A 17,555-nucleotide genomic window follows, 5' to 3' on the forward strand; every position below is an offset into this window, starting at 1 on the left:
ACGAATTGCAGCACCTGCCTCATTATTTACAGTACATAAGAATAGGAAAACAATCTAGAATGATTCTCTTTATTGTAACACCAAATAATGTTTTTATAAACATAAATTGGGAGTGTGAGATACAAAATAATCTGTGCCAGAAGAAGTAAGTAATATTTACACTGAGCAGAGCTAGGTTGCTAGTGGATAGACTGGTATCTTGTGCTTTGTAATTCATGAGATCCCTCATGCATGTCACTGTAGTCACCCTTAAAAAAGGTTGAGGTGTCATTATTTTTTCACATCATAGTCATGATATTTAGATAATAAAACAAATTTTCTTAACTAAATACAGTATTGAAAATATAATTTCAACCAAGTCATTATGCATGTTGGAAAAGATGCATGGAAATCGTCTTAAATTATCATATATTCTCACAATGTTGATGTTGCCAAAACTTCAACAACTTTAAATAATGCATCTCAATTTGGCTGCCAATCATCAATACATCACAATGAGGGTGCAATCAGACTCACCGACACAAAAATGGCAATTACATTACACTGGTCGAAAGAGGTACAGTCCACTGCCTAGTAAGTGTACTAAAAACGTTTTTGTTTTTTTTAATCAAATAACAGTATATTGATCTTTATATAAGGCTGCTGTGATAAACACTGTATAGCGTTTCCATTCAGGTGGACAACTGCAAGTCAAGAGCAGCTTCGGTTTTCTAGTCCTTCTGTGGCAGTGGGTTCGCACATACAAACATTTAACAGCAACACATAGATTGATTGATTAAAAAAAAAAAAGGTTGCTGTGAGGCAACATAAACACAAGTACGATTGCTAGTTTCAAATGCTTGAAGCAATCAGCTCATTTGTAACGGAACTTTTCTTTAAGAACAAATAAATTACAAATATACACAATTTAACCCCAAAACCAAAAATACAATTAAATTTGCTGCTTCAGTTCTCAGGCCAAAGCAGATTCCGTATGACTGATGATTTGATGACTGTCATGTTAAGGTGGTTTGGTTGTGTTGAATGACTGAATACTGTTGTTTGTGTTACATGGGTTCATTATTGACAAACTCCAGTCCTTGGAGGTCACAGTCCTACATATTCTCAAAGTTTCCCTCCTTTAAACACACCCGATTCAATTAATCAGGATCATTATCAGGCTCCTGCAGGAACACTTCGAAAACATGCAGGAATGCAGCCCCCGAGGACTGGAGTTTGACACCTGTGTGTTAGCTGCATGGTGTTGTTTGGTCATCTTCCCGTTTTTAAGTGCTTTGTCATCATTTTGTGCGACATGTAATTATAAAGCTTTTTGGGTCGTGCCAATTAGTCAGACTGGCAGGCAGAGTTCGGTCCCTGGCCACTGCTAAAAAAACGTTTTTATTCCAAAATAATCCTCTAAACTTGGCATTTAACGCTTCAATTAACAGAAGTAATCGAACAGTTCTACAAATACTAAGGACGCGCAAAGTGAAGTCACCTCTCCTCTTTTTAAAGGGTAAATTTGAATTTGATAGTTTGTATTGAAATACTTTGGTTTCTGACATCGATCATGCCTGAAATGAAACCATGTGTCAATTAACCAGTGCTGGCTTTGCGCAAACGCAGTCTGGAGGCAAAGTAGTATTACTTTCGTATAACCCCACAAAAACAGGCTAGATTAGTATTCGCTAGATTGGCAGCACAGAGTAGCCCCACATTTTGTCTCTAGCTTATATTCTGGTTAGCATGGTAAAAAATGAATGCATTGGCATGAGACAGAAGTGCACTCCATAACCAGATGATGTCAAAAAGTGTGACCTGTGAATATTAAATGTGCTGTAGTTCTTTATCTCCCATTTTCTATAATGTAGGAATATTACAAACCTTTTACTAAGACACCTAGGAATCATTTTTTTAGGGGGGCGGGTCACCCTAAGGTCATTGAGCTGACTGCCGAGTGTGCTGTCATCTACAGGCCATTATAAGAATGGCACTTCGCACCAGCAACACATCGGACAGATCCAAGTAGGTTTATTTTTGACTATTTCACAGGTTCCCTGTTTGCTTACATGGTGGTGACATTTGGCTGCTGAATTCCAACCGGGGCCGTTTATGGGATTCTATTGACACTTCCCTGAATATTTTCAGTTTCTGTGCATGGGCCAAATATAATCATCCATGCTGCACCCATATCATATTATGGGGATTTATTATGCCACATTTGACAATGTTGAACAATGCTTGTACTGAAAGAAGCAAACAGGTGTTAAAAACCTTTCTGAGGTAGCAGGCTTGATGTTAAGCTAAAAACAAAAAAAATACATCACCTTTGCAAAACTAGTTTAAATAAAGATTAGATTTGGTTGATTAATTCATTCAGTGGTGAACAAGCCCACACCCATACGTCATATAAACGATGATATACAATAACGCCGCAAAGTGTTGCTTCAAATGGAGGCGCTTGTGGGCTTCACTCATCATAAGCTACATTTGGGGAAAACCCAAAGCGGGTCTCTGCAGTGATGCGGTAAGTGTCATTTTAGTACGTGGAAGAGTGGAGAAATGTAGTGAAGCTGAATAACAACAACAAAGAGGAGAAGAAATGTACCAAATCAAACACCAAAGGTATTCTCCCTATGTTTCCTTGTCTTTCTTGGCTTCCCGAGTGCTGCTCTGTAGGAAGTCACTCCTGAGCAGGCGGTAAAACAGAATGATGTTCATGACCGTCATAATGGCCATGCCCACACTCCCCAACGTGTAAGCCATAAGGGGCACTTTGTCTCTGTTAAGCACCAGCCAGCGGGTCATCCAGGCCAGGGTGTTGATGCGGAACACCACGTAGGTGCCCAGGTTGATCATGCTGTTGACCCGGTAGACGGTGCTGGCGGCATGGTTGGCCATGCGCAGGATCTGCCTGAGATGGAGGAACACCGAGTTGACCTCAACCAACAGAGCCACCACAGCAAAACCAATGTAGCGGTACGTCATCACAGATAGGCCGAAACAAGTGATCACCTAGACACACAGGAAGGAACCATGTTATGCCAAAGCAGAAATTTAAAAAAATACAGTGCTGTTTTGACTTATGATTTTAATTTATTTCATGATGCAGTCCATAACTAAGTTTACGTTGATTCGATAATGAAGAACTAAGCAACTTTGCAACTAAGCTGCCATAATTAGGGCCCGTCTTATTATTCGTCTGGCTAATTTAATCGATTAATATTCGCGTTTTTAATCACATTACAACATAAGTTAGGAATAATAAAATAACCACATTCACATTAAGGTAACATCATTATTCCACTGGCCACATTAACAATTACTTTCCTTAAATGATAATGGACAAGTCTAATGTTGCATCATATATGTCCATAATTTCTCTGCAATTTAGATTTACAGTGAGTGTTTTTATGTTTTTTTGTGTTGTTAAGGTAGACTGTGATAATGTCAGGGTTGCATTTATAGGGTATCAGTGATCCATCCATTTATGCGACAGTTTCATTGGCAGAAATGCAATACGTGTATTGATTTTAATGAACATTTAATCTCCTTTTACACTTACATGAGAGCCACCTGTAGGTTTTATTTATAAACAAAGTTAAAATGCATCAACATGCACTGAAGACAATATCGAAACATCGCAGTGACAGGATTTAGAGCAAAGGTCAACACACACCTTTGGTAAGCAGCTCTTATAAAATTCTGTTGAATAACAACTAACACTCAGTCCCCACAAGGCGGCAGCATCGGAAACCCAAGCAATCCAACAACTAGGCCCTTCATGACGTGTGACACACGTGCTTTTACAACCATAACATCCGATGTTTGAGCCCGCCCACTAACCATTCAAACTCTTTGACACGTGAATAAACAGTGATAAGTTAGACAGGTAAAAAAAGAAAAAAAATCAGCAAGTGACCCTGAATAAATCATGTGTATTTAAAAAAAGGGCTACTCCTAGAAAGAGGAGTAAAGTGCTGAACTGTCTCAATTTAAAGACGGTCTGCTCTATTTAACCGTGGACTGATTGCCATTTACAGATACTTTTGTCAGCAAATCTTTGCAACTTCATGCACATAAATATTCTTGTCAGTCATTCAAAAATAGATTTATGGATGTTTTTTTTGTGTCTGTATGAGACAGGGTTCACTTTTGGGTATTGAAAATAGAACACTGTGTATCTTTTAGGGCAGGACAGCTTTAACCAACACCTTCAACCACTGTTTAGATGACAGATTAACTGACTACTCACTTTGATTATTTCTTTAGCCTGAGTGTAAATCAAGGCACCCGATTCAGTGTGCTTAACCACACACCAACATTTGCTCCTTGTCCTATCACTTACATCTTTAAGTCTATTGACTTTCATTATGAGGAGAAATAAATGTTTTGGCTTGTGAATGTCTTGCAGCAACTTACATTTATATCTAGTCTAATTCCAAATGGTTTATATTTTTATTTTCTACACATCGATCGATATATGGCAAAACATAGTGAAAATATTAACTTGACGCTCAACCATGCTCATCTGCAGGCATACATTTACACCCGTAATATAAAAAAAATATTATTTCTTTCTTCAAAAATTATAGGAAAATTAATATTTTTATTTCTTCTATTTTATAACTTGTCTTATTGCAGGAAATAAATCACTAAAGATTTGTTGTCACATCTACACAACATTGCTATTTGGCTGACAACTAGAACTGGAAAAAAAAAAAGCACGTATTGGTGGCCCATTTATAAAAACACATACAAACATGACAACTAACATTTAATGATAGAAACTTGCAACTAGCAGTCAATGAGTGGTGAGCTCATTTGTGAAATTAAAATCATTCCAAAATTACTTCTGTTCCTGAACGGTACACATCCAAGCTTTCGAGTCTCTGCAATAGATGACAATGGTGACAAAAGAATGCATTTACGACAACAGAATGCACAGCGGGGTCACAACCAAAAGCTGAAGAGCAATTGACACAAAACTGTCGAGCACTAAACAAAAGGCAAATTGACGAGGTGGTCGTTTTATAACAAAAACATTGAAGGGCACCGGCACATGTCTGGCTTTGTATTCACCTTCTGTGGCAGGAAGTACTGCAGAGGTAGCATTAATAACTTGGCAGCTTTTTACTGTTCTGCCTCCCTTTTATACTGCAATAGTGTTGTCTCATTGGACAAATGGGCGTGGCCAAAATAAGGCCACGACAAGTACGTCCATTGGAAGAAGGGTGTGTCCTCTCTTCGAATGCTTTCATGAGTAATGTTAACTGGAGTTAGTCAACAAAACAAATGAGAATTCTACCAGCGGCTACAACACAAGACTAAAAAGGCAAAATAAATGTCAGATTCTTGTTTCAATACATGGGATTTAACAAACGGTTTCTAGCTTGGTGACGGTTATCCTTACTTTATGGTTATGGTGTTTGTGCATATTGTCAACAGCCAATCGCAATCCCCCCTTTCCTATCTTGGTGGTAAAACAGTGACTATCAGGCCATTGCATTGTGGAAGTGGTGAGAAATCTCATTATGATCAACTCATGACCATAAAAAGACTAGCAAGGGGAGAAAAGTGCAAAGTTGTGAGAGGAAACTATAAATGCATCAAAATTCTCTGTGAGCTTGAATGAGGGCTTCATGGAAGCCATTTATGGAGCAAAGAGGCCAATTTCGATACTGCTGCTGGCAGCTCTGACAGAAGGGGAATCCCAGTAATTCTCAAACAGCTCCTGGAAACTGTCGGACATTTGGAATACTTAAGCATCAACTGGAAATCTCATGTGGCACGTGTTACATCACACCACCGAGGGGATAAATTGAGAGCCAGAGAGGAAAGAAACTGCAGTGCAGAACCAGACAAATGTTTTAGGGCACCTGGGCTTTCAAACACACAACTAAACACAAGTAGAATGAGGAAAACGTGCAGTTGTTTCCAAGTTTCCATTTTCTTAGAAAAGGTTGTTGTATACAAAAATCCACAAAAGTCAACAAAGCACATCAGTGGGTGTTACTCTGCAATTCCCACTCTCTACAATCAAGCACGAGTCCTCAAAACATTGATACGTTTGTAGTCTGTATCAATTTTATCTACCCAAGGGAATGCAAGAGTTAGAGCAAACATTGTGGAGACCTTCAATTCTTAAGCATCTGTTCATCTCCAAAAACAACAAATTTTAATAGGCTGGGATTTTCCGTGTGAAGGTATTAAGATGAATCTTTTTAACTACATACTGGAACCATTGCAATCAAAGCATTTTCTCCCAATGGGCTAAATTAAATGTTCTCTTGACAAAGCACCACAGGCCTGCTTTGTGTTTCCATCGTCATGGAGGTAATATTAATAGCAATGAAGTGATGCAAGTCATACACACAGGATGAGAAGACCCGTGTGGGAGGCATGAAGATGTAACTCCAGAAAACAAATCAACACAGGTACAAGTTAAAATAATAGGAGCGTTTGCGACCTTCAGCATTAAAAGATAAGACTGGATAGGATACACCCAGCCTGATAAGGAAGATAATAAAAAAGGCACATCCCGTGCACAAATCATCGGAAGACTTTCCAGGTACAATTGTGTTATTTGCACATTTCAGGATTTTTTGCAAGCTCATTTTACAGCGGATATCAAAAATTCACACTACCCTGTTCAAAAAGGCAGATTTTTTTTTTGTGATTTAAAAAAAGAAAAGATCAAATCATTTCAAAACTGTTTACACCATGACTGGCAGGACAGGTGCGTGAAGTTTAACAGCTGTTACTCTTTAGTTCCATACTCTTTTATGGACTACAGTTGTTCTATATGTCACACCACACACTCGATCTGAACATTACCACGTACAGTCATACATAAAGTTAGATCTGCGCTGAGTCTATTGTGGCGCATTCTTGTTTGATGACTCGGCACCTATACAGTTGGCTCACAGATTACGATCAAAAGCAAAAGCAATCACGTGGGGACCAATCTGTGCTTGCTTGATTCCTTGAGTGGTCATTAGGGGGGAAAAAAGCCTGAGAGGAAACAAAGAGGAAGCTCAATAGAGGGATGGAAACAATATAGCCTCTCCTTAGAAACAGTAATGATTAAGCTAGGCTGGGTTCAATGTTTCAAAAGACATCCATCCATCTCAAGGACAGCGGTTGGTTGTGTCCGTGACCACTATCATGGGACTTGAGTTAACCGCTGTCGCCTGACGGCAGGTCACGTTACAGTCACAGGCATATTTGGATGGAATTCGTAAGAATGAGTCTACTAATCATCCAGCGTATTTCCACATTTGATCATAATTAGATTGTTGAGCAAATGTTCTCAATTAATGTAGAGAGCCAATACTTACAATAAATACAGGACATTAAAAGAATAGCACTCAGTGAAACACACCGTTCTTTCTAGCTTCTATGAAATTATGTGAGCCATGAATCAGGGTGCGGTTGCTTCACCTTGCCTGTCAGCATAGCTTCAAGTGAATAATTGCCTCCACAAACCGCTCATACGTCAACTGTAAACAAATACCTCCTAATTTATTGAATAAATTGATGGTTGCCTTTCCCTGTCTGCAGCCTCTTTGGTATGCATGGCACACACGTGTTGAACCGTGTGACCTGTCCTCAGCCTCTTACAGACAAACAAGACTGGCTTGCTTGGTCCTGCGGAGCGAAACCCAATGTGCACACTCAATTCCGTCTACTTGTATTCCAATTCCAATTGACTTCCCAAATGCAAATGTCTGACGAGTGTCTTTCATTGGTTCTATTCTGAATCATACCCATGGGAGAACAGGGGGGGATGGTATACAATGTTTTGCAGCAATACAAGGATATGGGGCCAGAGAGCATTATGGGTAAAAGAGGGAGTAGGATTACAACAGAAATGTTTGAAGTGGGTGCACGCATTTGTGGAACGCCACTCAGGAAGCTGAAGGTTTGGTGTTGGGTGTGCTTGTTTCAAAAGGGGGCCCGAGGTTCAAGTGGACAACCAGATGTCTCTTCTCTTGTCTGGGTGAAAAGACAAAAACATGAGTGGGGGGACCCAGGAGGTTCCGCACTAAACGGATGAGATGGCTGAGAAATACACATTCATCACATTGTTTACCACACAAAAATGTCCTCATTCACTCCCTCAGTTTGTGAAATATTAGTTCTTTGTGCCTCACTATGTGTTACGACGTACTCTAATGCTGGAGGGTGAAAATGTCAGGAGCTCACCGTTAGCAAGGCAAATAGTTGATCTGTTACGTGCAAGGAGGGCGCCATAAAAAGATACCAGACTTATCTAAATACATGAGCTTGTGTTAAAAACACCTCCAATTATGTACATTCCTTGAGATAGCAAGCAAGGACAAACCACTAGCAACTTCATTGAATATGCTAACTTGCTAAGCATACAATACGGTTTTAGCCAACAAACTGCATGCATTATATAGCCTTATTTCCGCACTTGTATAACTTCTAAGCATTCAAATATGTAAAAAACATTGTTTGGTTTCATCGCCACTTTGACATTTGAATAGTACATATATTGAAACAAATTCAGTAGTTGATCAGTGTCCTGTCATGGATTGCATCAGGCATTGGAGGTTCCCCAGAATACTATTTTTGAACGTGGAGATTGATAGCTCATGGTAATATCCACTTTTAGAACTGGAAAAATGAGACATGTCGTTCTCCTATTTGTGGTTGCCACTTGATGAACCTGCCACAACTGGAGGAAGTATGTCGAAAACAAATTGGAAGAAAAGGAAAAAAAACATGACTAAAGAAGAAAAAGTATGATTCTAAAAAGACAAAAAAAAGAAAGAAAAAGTGGACTCAAATGACGGTACGTAGTGTGATGTTTGATGCAATCAGTGTATCACTTCTGAAGTTCTGGGTTTAAATCTCTGCACCAGCCATCCTGTGTGGAGATCATGTAGAGTATTGTGTCGAGTATTGGCCCTCAAACAACCCAAAAAGTAACTGCTCACACCCCGATCTGCCTGAGGAGTGTGTACTTTGCAAGAAAATTTAATTTTGGCTAATAAAAGCGGGGTGACACAAATTTCTCGAGGCCAACAGAGTTCAAACAGAGACAAAGAGCATCTGACTGTGACAAACTCACATGTTAGTTGCTCACGTGGACAGTAAAAACTGTTGCCCAGCCCCATGACTTTTAACCACCAAAGTGTGGACTCCACAAGACAGCGAGCGATGACGCACAGTATCTGGCACAGAGATGTGAAGACACTATTTCCTAGGAGTAGTGTTTAATCCTGTCACTATTAAATATTTTTAGAACTGACTATTCTATACATTACTTCATCCATTATTCGAATAATCGGATACAATCTATTTGCAATAAAATGTATTAAAATGTTCTCCCTGATTACCGTTCAGAAGATTTGGACAATCTTCATTTGGAAAACATCTCTAAACGGTTACCGTATTTTCCGCCCTATAAGGCGCACCTAAAAACCTCAATTTTTATCAAAAGTCAACAGTGCGCCTTATAGTCCGGTGCGCCTTATATATGGATCAAGTGATGAATTTGTTGATCCATACTGGTTGTACACAGTGCTCTGCCAAAATGTTTTAGTATGTTTTAGTACGACTAGTAAATTACAAGGTCGCATCGCTTCCCAACATTACGGTAACTGTAGTCAGGGGGCGTCACCGAATAGCTGTTGTACCTGCGAGGCTATTTCATTTCAAAATAGGCTGCTCCGTTAATGTTTCGAGTAAATCTACGGATCGATATGGAAGGGAAACATAGGTAAGTAGTACCAATGCGTTAGATCGAACTTTAGTCAGTTCTGATCATTTTATAGGAGATCGTTTGAGAAACGCGATGGTTTACACTTTGCTGAGGCTCATGGGAGATTGCGAGCTGAGGCTCATGGTTTTTTACGGATGGCTAATGCTATAACGATAGCTGCTATACGCGCGAGAATATTTCATGTCAAAATAGGCTGCTCTGTTCATGTTTCGAGTAAATCTACGGATCGGAAAGGAAAGGGAAACATAGGTAAGTAGTACCAATGCGTTAGATCAAACTTTAGTCAGTTCTGATCATTTTATAGGAGATTGTTTGAGAAACACGATTGTTTACACTTTGCTGAGGCTCATGGGAGATTGCGAGCTGAGGCTCATAGGAAATTGCGGATGGCTAATGCTATAATGATAGCTGCTATACGCGCGAGGCTATTTCATGTCAAAATAGGCTGCTCTGTTAATGTTTCGAGTAAATCTACGGATCGATATGGAAGGGAAACATAGGTAAGTAGTACCAATGCGTTAGATCGAACTTTAGTCAGTTCTGATCATTTTATAGGAGATCGTTTGAGAAACGCGATTGTTTACAGAGGGCTAGTTGGTTATTGGCTAGTGGGTGCATACGGCAACCCTAGTCAACCTCAGTTTGTTGCAGTAAAGCTTCTATTTTATGCGCCTTATAGTCCGGTGCGCCTTATATATGGACAAAGTTTTAAAATGGGTCGTTCATTGAAGGTGCGCCTTATACCCCGGTGCGCCTAATAGGGCGGAAAATACGGTACTTGATTATTGAAATCCAATGTGGAGGTGATTGATTTGATAATCAGTTAGTGGTTGAGTAATCCATTCATTTTGACACCTCTAATGCAAAGACCCATGCAAACGCCTCACTGGCAGAGCTGAGCATATTAAGCAGAAGTGGTTGGTAATTCGTATCGCTAGCAGTAAAAATAAATTAAAATCTTCTAATTGCAGGCCTTAATGAAAATGTATTTAAAGAGCACTATTCGGAAAGACTTGTGGTAACTGGCTTCAGCACCGTCTCAGTGTTGGGTTAAAAGACGATTGCTTATTCCATTTCTTTCCTTCTCCTTCTGCAAGGCCATGAATTGCGGCTTTGGTTGTGCCAGCTGGCTGCAGATTGTCGCCAGAGCCATGAAGGGTTGAGACTCCGCTTTCATTCAGATGCCCCGCCCCCTAACTGTTATCCACATTTGCTCCCGGTTGCCATTCTATAAAATCACCTTTAACCAGCTTTAGCTTTTAGGCTATCTTCTCCTCCAGCTATTGTGATGCAGTAGCACATAATCAACCAGTAAGAGATATCCTGAGAGAGTCCTCTGTGGGTTAGTGTTAAGGTTACAGCTGTACAAAAATCATCATATTATCACATAATATTGAATGAATGCTGCACTATGCATCTTACTTGTTAAATTGTTAACGAGGATTATAATGTCACGGTCTTTGAAATTGAAAAATTGGAGTTGAAATAAAGCAGTTGTTTTAACACTGTGTTTGGGTCCTGATAGTTGCAGTTTTGTCTTGAGCATTTGCAAGACACCATGTGGTGAGAGTGGTTAATTCCTGTTTTAGCAATCCAGGACAAATGCTCAAATGTATAAAACTTTTTTTACCATTTTATTGCTATTTGAGAGCTATGGGGCCATAACAGTCACTCCTGAAAGCCATTCTACAATGCTTTTTCTTACAATTTGGTAAGAAAAGTGATATTTAGTAGGGGTGTAACGATTCATCGATACATATCGATTAATCTACGATTTATTGGCATCGATGCTAAACGTAAACATCGATTTATATCGCCGTGTTTGACCTCGGACATTAGACGCGACTTTATTTGGAAATCCAGTTCATTGTTGCTTGCTTCCTCTTTCCGGGAGCAGTGAGCGGCGTGTTGTGTTGTGAGCAGAGCAGGTACGTGAAAGGGGAGTCGACAACTAGTACGCGGCTCCTGGCCTGGTGCTATGGCTAGTGTCCAAAAAGACGAGGAAATTGGCTCCCCTTTAGGCTTCAAGTCATTCTTTGGAAGCACTTTGGATTCCAAAGAAAAGATGACTCAACGGACAAGACACGTGCAGTTTGTAAATCCTGCCATGCGGTGATCAAATATTCAGGGAGCACAAATCTCGATATTTATATTTAAAGAAAAAACACAACATCAAAGTTCAGTGTTAAAATAAGCACTTTGTATACTACAATACTCTTGTAATTTCCTAAATAAAGAGTTTGCAGTACCTTGTTGATTTTGCGCATGAATTGTTATAAATCAGGATATTCTATATTTTCTACTTAAAAAAATATATATATGTATCGATCGTAGAGCACTATATCGTGATGTATCGTGAATGAATCACAGCAGGGTTTAAGATATCGGCAAATATCGTATCGTCCTTCTTTGTATCGATATGATATCGTATCGTGACAAAACCCGCAATTTACACCCCTAATATTTAGTTATTTTGGGGCCAGAAATAAGTTTACCCTAATTTTACAGGGTCGTGCAAAGTATGTGATTAAAATAGACAGACTGATCATCTATGCCCTCAGTGTGAGTAGTGGTCAGTATATTTTTGTACTTGGCAAGAGAACAAATCCAATTAGTCATTGGTTTAGACCTGTGTAATTCTTTTCTAGTGCCATAACCTAACATTTCTAGTTCAAAGGTCATCCTTTTTCTTTTCTTCTTTGCCATCTTTAGTCAGTGATGATATCTTAATAAATAGAGGAATAGATAGACAGCTCAGTGGTGTTATGGTTTTGGATAAGAGCAACGTCAATTTACAACTGATGTCGATAACTTGACATTATAAATTATTACGGGTAGAAATTCCAAGTGAGTTGGCACAAGGTCATTTTATTAGTAATTTCCTCATTTTCAACATGACAGGAGAATGACGATTTGATCCAACCTGTTCATGTGTTCAACAAAGTGTTGGCAAAGGACTGAGAGTTTGACTTTGTCAAGGCATAGAGTGCCCTGGTTGTTAGATTTCACAATGATTGCCGCTTTGTTCCTCCCTCACTGGTTCTTTGTGTAACAAGACAAGAAAGACGGGTATTTTGTCTGTGCCTCTTCCGCGCTTCTGGTGGGCCTACTGGAGCTTTGGTACAATTACTTCTGTGTTTTATTTATTATTTGGTTTTGTATAACTAGACTGCCCTCTTTACGGACCTTAAGTTGACCTTTCACGCAACCCAATTTAAAACAGAGCTTAAGAGCTTATTGTGTTTGAAGACTTACAACGATATGATGCAAGGCGAGCTCCCAGAACTGACTTAACTTCTGGTATCTCACCATGTCGAAGAGGTCATAGATGAAGTAACCTGTTGGGAGAGAAAAAAATTAGCCAACATGAATGAAATATATTTATTTATTTATTTATTTATTTTGGAGGGGGCGGCAATTTGTTCATTGATAAAAGCGCAACAAATTCTCTGTCAGAACAAGGGCGACGGGCATATCAAGGCAATCCAGGGGGGCCCTGCTTCTATGGCAACCATGGTGGCAACCAAGATGCGTCTTGGAGAACAGAGCTATTCATATCCACCGACCAACCCCCTCACCGCCATTCGCCGTATCCATGGTGACAGCTTTTGAGAATGCTGTAATAATAATGGAGTGGTGAAGATGAAGGGGGTGGTGTGTGGGTGAGCGAGGTAGATTTGATGAGGCAAGAATTGAGCCCATCGTGTTGGGAACGTGACACCACTTTGCTTTATTCTCACCTTGAACTGCTATAAAGGTTTTATAGGTCTTACCTAAAAAATGTACGTCACAGAAAAACAGGAAATAGTACCTAGAGTAGTCCATTCATAAAATATTCAGACATAGTGTCCTATTGTTGACATAAAAAACCCATATCATCACTACCAGCATTTTCAAAGCAGAATTGCCAGCCATGTCTTTCTACTTTTTTACTTCCTTTTATCCTTTTTACAAAAAAACAGGTTTCTGATAAAAAAGCAGAGAAAATAAATGTGATTCTAATATTGTTTGCTGTTTTGATGCCCCAAATTATTAATATTAAAAGAAAGTGAAAGAACATTTGATGGCAAATTAATGATTTACTTCTTTTTTTTATTTGTTAATTATACAACCATGAAATATGGTGTGAACATGACTCACAGATTTAATTCTATCTGTGACGGATAGATTTTTTTTGAATATCAGTAACTTTTTTTTAAGGATGTTTGAGATTCATTCCATGAACAGCATCATCTTTCGCAATACACACTTTCTGCCATGACACGTACCATATACATATATGTCATAGTTGCGAGAGAATGTGAATGTTTGACCTACGTGTTGACATTTCTCCCCCACATAAAACGACGTGACAAACCCTGATTCACTATGTGAACCATATCCATGACTCAAACGCTGTGCTGAAATCTACAGCGATCAACTGATTGACTGTTTGTAATGGCACAAGAGAATCTAAATTCCTGTTAATGATCAACTGTTTATTGAGATTGGCATTTCACCCAGTTGGTCAATCCATCCTGGTGCAGTTACATACTACCCACGTATTTAAAATGACATCATCCATCCCTTCATCCACTCTCTAGAATTTGTCCTCATCGGGGTCATGGCTGAGGAGAAAGGGTGGGGCTGAGATTCGAATTCAGAACCTCAGAACTGTGGGACAAACATGCTAACTGTGCATTCTGCTGTCCATGTTTCTTATAGAAAATATCAACCAATGTCAATATTTCTCATGATAATACTGTATTGTAAGGAAAGTAACTATTTTAATGAGTTTACCACGAGTCTGCAACAGCCCAGTAGAGGGAAAGTTAAAACGGCGTCTAAACGTTGCCGATTCCAGACGAACGTTTCTGTGCATCATCAGCACAGGAGTCAGACAGTTTCCACTGACTTCCATCCAAACCATGACTGAAGCAATTGGCTGAAAAAAGGCCTTCGATGGGGCTTTTTTTTCCCCCTTGAGGTCTAACAGAATCCTGAACTATTTAGTTTACAGAAAACAGCTACCTTGGACAGACTGTCAGTCATCGTCATCATAATCATCGTCTTCAAATTCAACTCTTTATTCTCCAGTACAGTTACATGGATATGGACGATTTACTTTTTAGGAGTAGGAAATACTGTAGGAATTAGGAACAAAGAATGGTAAATGTGTTCTGTGATTGACAAGTGCAAACATGACAGATTAAACTATGAATCCTGTATGTCTGCCTTGTGGCTGGATTTTGTTTAATATGATTATCTGTTACAAGCACAGCCATGGAGAGAACAAAGGACGCATTAACAGTAACACTAACTAGATTTGTTCTGGAGATGGTGGCAGAGACCCTAAACAAAGTCGTCACTCACTACGCTATGAACTATGGATGAAATGCCATAACAAGGGGAGCGTGATGTACCACAAACACATGTTGGGGCTAACTTCTCTCGAACAACGAGCATAACCTCAGAATCACACCACAGCCCTTTCCAAATCAGTGACTTCTTGCTCTGTGACATCACACAAGTGAGAGGGGGTGACGTGTGGTGCCACAGTCATAACGCCCTCCATTGAAGCTCACTTCTCAGCAACGCACTTCACTCGGCCAGTTTCCAGGGCTGGGCTCCTTTTCGGAATGCTAAGCATCCTGGGAATTCTTGGGGGAGCCCTAGCTGTATGGCAAGCGGCCAAGCTGTAGTTGAGGGGGCGAAGGCAGTTCTTAAACTGTTGAAGGATTTATCGGAAAATAGCAACAGATGCTATTTTAAGACTATGGACAAGCATATGGACACAGGTGTGGCAGGTTGTTTTTTTTTTTTTTAAGGAAAAACAATTCAACAACAACCACCACCACAGATGGGATTGAACAAATAGTTTCAAATGCGGAACTTTTTTCCTGGGAGGTAACTACTGCTCATGTATGTTCTCCTGGTACTTGTGTGGGTTTTCTCCAGACACTCCGGCTTCCTCCCACACTCCAAAAACATGCATGTTATGCTCACAGCTCACCACACAATACTGCCAAAACAGGCAGCCCTATTGCGCAATATGTGTGCTCCTGAAGATATTCTGTTTATCAGTGGCTGACTTCCTGCAACTGATTTTGTGGCAATTCAAAAATTGAATTGATCATGAATTACATTGTAGCCAATCAAAAACTGTACATGAAATTTCACCCCCAAATAAAGCCGACACGCACAAACACTTTTTTTTTACAATAATAATCACATTTAGAATTTAATATTTACCGCAACCTGTGGCTAGATAGAAAAGCGTGAAGCCACAATACTGCTCATCCTTATTAGGGTTGTGGGTAAGCTGGAGATTACACCAGAGAATTTAGAGTCTTCAATGAACCTGACATGCCTGTTTTTGAAATGTGAGGTAACTCCCGGGTCTCAAGAGAAAATCACCTATGCACGGAGTGAGCGTGCTAACTCAAAACAGGAAGGACTGCAACCTCAGAAGTATGATGTAGACTCAACCACTGTGCAAAATAGATTAATAATTAATATATTTGAGACTATATCTGATGTGTTTTATGTTTGCTATGTGCACACACCATGGAGGAACATGACAGGTTTGCCATGTCGTCCTTATATGAATACTGTAAACAGTGAAGGCACACCCAGGGTGGAATTCCATCATCAACGAGGTGTCTGACAGCCACACGCCCAATTCGTTTAGTATGTGTCCGCGGTGTTTAATTACTCACCAATTGAAAAAGACACCAGTGCGTGAGAAAACACGGAGTGTGTTTCTATCAAATCTTCAGCCATCTCTGGTTGCACAAAAAAGCTGGAAAACAAAAAGTTGAGATGTCTTAACATTTTTTTTTTGTTTTTTTACTAAATCTGATAAAATCGTTGATTAGAAAGTGAGCCTCATTACCAAAGCACTGCCCATATGGCGGTGACGAGGCTGTGCACGAAGGACGTGGAAATATTGTTCCATTTAAGCGCATTTCTGCGGGCAGCTTCCGGCACAGGTAGTCGGGCGACTCCGGTGTTGATAGAGCGAAAGAACCCGTAGGATCCCCCGATGGTGAGAAGCGTCGAGCTCAGCTCCATGGCCCCAAAAACGCGTAAAGAGCGCGATGGGTGGACGGCCAATTACACTTACTGTGGCTCTGGCCGCCGAGGTCTTGTTAGAGAAGCTCCTCAAAGTCGCATGCCCGTGAAGTCACGCTCACGCACACTTGTGAAAGCCCGAAAATCTGTTTTGTTTTGAGCGGTTGCTCGCCCAGAAGCTGAAAACGTGGTAAAATTACGTGAAAGAGGGTGGGGGGGTTGTCGCGGCACGCGTGGACTGGAGGTGCCTTGTGCCCTGGACAAAGGTCCCTGTTCTCAGGCCACCACCCTGGCAGGGATAAATTGACCGCAAAGGCGTATCGACTTGTTCACAGTTGTGAAACAGGCCCGATTGTCAAATCTCGTACGTTGCTTGAGTAACTTCTTGTCAAACAGACAGCTCCTCCCCGCCCTACTACAAGGGGGCGCGGCCACGAGCATGCGTTCTTGTGCCGCATTCAAGTAACCCCATAAAATACAGTTTCAAGGTTTCATAAACTCTACGTATTATATTTGTTTGTATATTAAGATACTTGCTTGTTTTACCAGATGTAATACTTAATTCACATTTTTTGTTCTTATTAGAAATAATCTAACCATATGTCAAGCTTCCTTCAGTCATCGTGGAGGAAGACTTGTCCGCCCCCCAAATGTAAAAGAATTCAACAGCCACAGCAGCTCTTGAATAAAACTGCATATGGTAACGCCCATAGAAATAAAACAATTTATGTGCATCAGCAAATGTATCATTACTGACCACATACGA

The 17,555-nt window shown here is 40.1% G+C and overlaps 1 protein-coding gene and 1 long non-coding RNA gene across 2 annotated transcripts; one reads left to right on the forward strand and one right to left on the reverse strand.

Annotated features, from left to right (window-relative positions):
- Positions 1-55: 55 nt before the first annotated feature.
- tlcd2 (TLC domain containing 2) lies at positions 56-17,178 on the reverse strand. The gene is made up of 4 exons (XM_061280999.1): positions 16,611-17,178; positions 16,435-16,517; positions 12,992-13,074; positions 56-2,997 (listed from the first exon to the last, which is right to left on the reverse strand). Exons 1-4 carry the CDS (start codon positions 16,787-16,789, stop codon positions 2,617-2,619), a joined length of 726 nt encoding a protein of 241 aa, XP_061136983.1. The 5' UTR covers positions 16,790-17,178; the 3' UTR covers positions 56-2,616.
- LOC133155567 (uncharacterized) lies at positions 8,673-11,356 on the forward strand. The gene is made up of 2 exons (XR_009714698.1): positions 8,673-8,803; positions 10,834-11,356. It is a non-coding gene; the product is annotated as an uncharacterized LOC133155567 (long non-coding RNA).
- Positions 17,179-17,555: the final 377 nt, after the last annotated feature.

Source organism: Syngnathus typhle, linkage group LG6, assembly GCF_033458585.1.
Source record: "Syngnathus typhle isolate RoL2023-S1 ecotype Sweden linkage group LG6, RoL_Styp_1.0, whole genome shotgun sequence".
NCBI classification, from domain to species: Eukaryota; Metazoa; Chordata; class Actinopteri; order Syngnathiformes; family Syngnathidae; genus Syngnathus; species Syngnathus typhle.

What these genes read in the sequence shown, in the direction of transcription:
- tlcd2 (XM_061280999.1), bottom strand. Translation starts at nt 16,789, where the DNA reads ATGGAGCTGAGCTCGACGCTTCTCACCATCGGGGGATCCTACGGGTTC. An exon ending in ACTGGTGTCTTTTTCAATTG is followed by an intron (nt 13,075 to 16,434) that starts GTGAGTAATTAA and finishes CTCTCCCAACAG; the next exon opens with GTTACTTCATCTATGACCTC. An exon ending in TCGCCTTGCATCATATCGTT is followed by an intron (nt 2,998 to 12,991) that starts GTAAGTCTTCAA and finishes CTGTGTGTCTAG; the next exon opens with GTGATCACTTGTTTCGGCCT.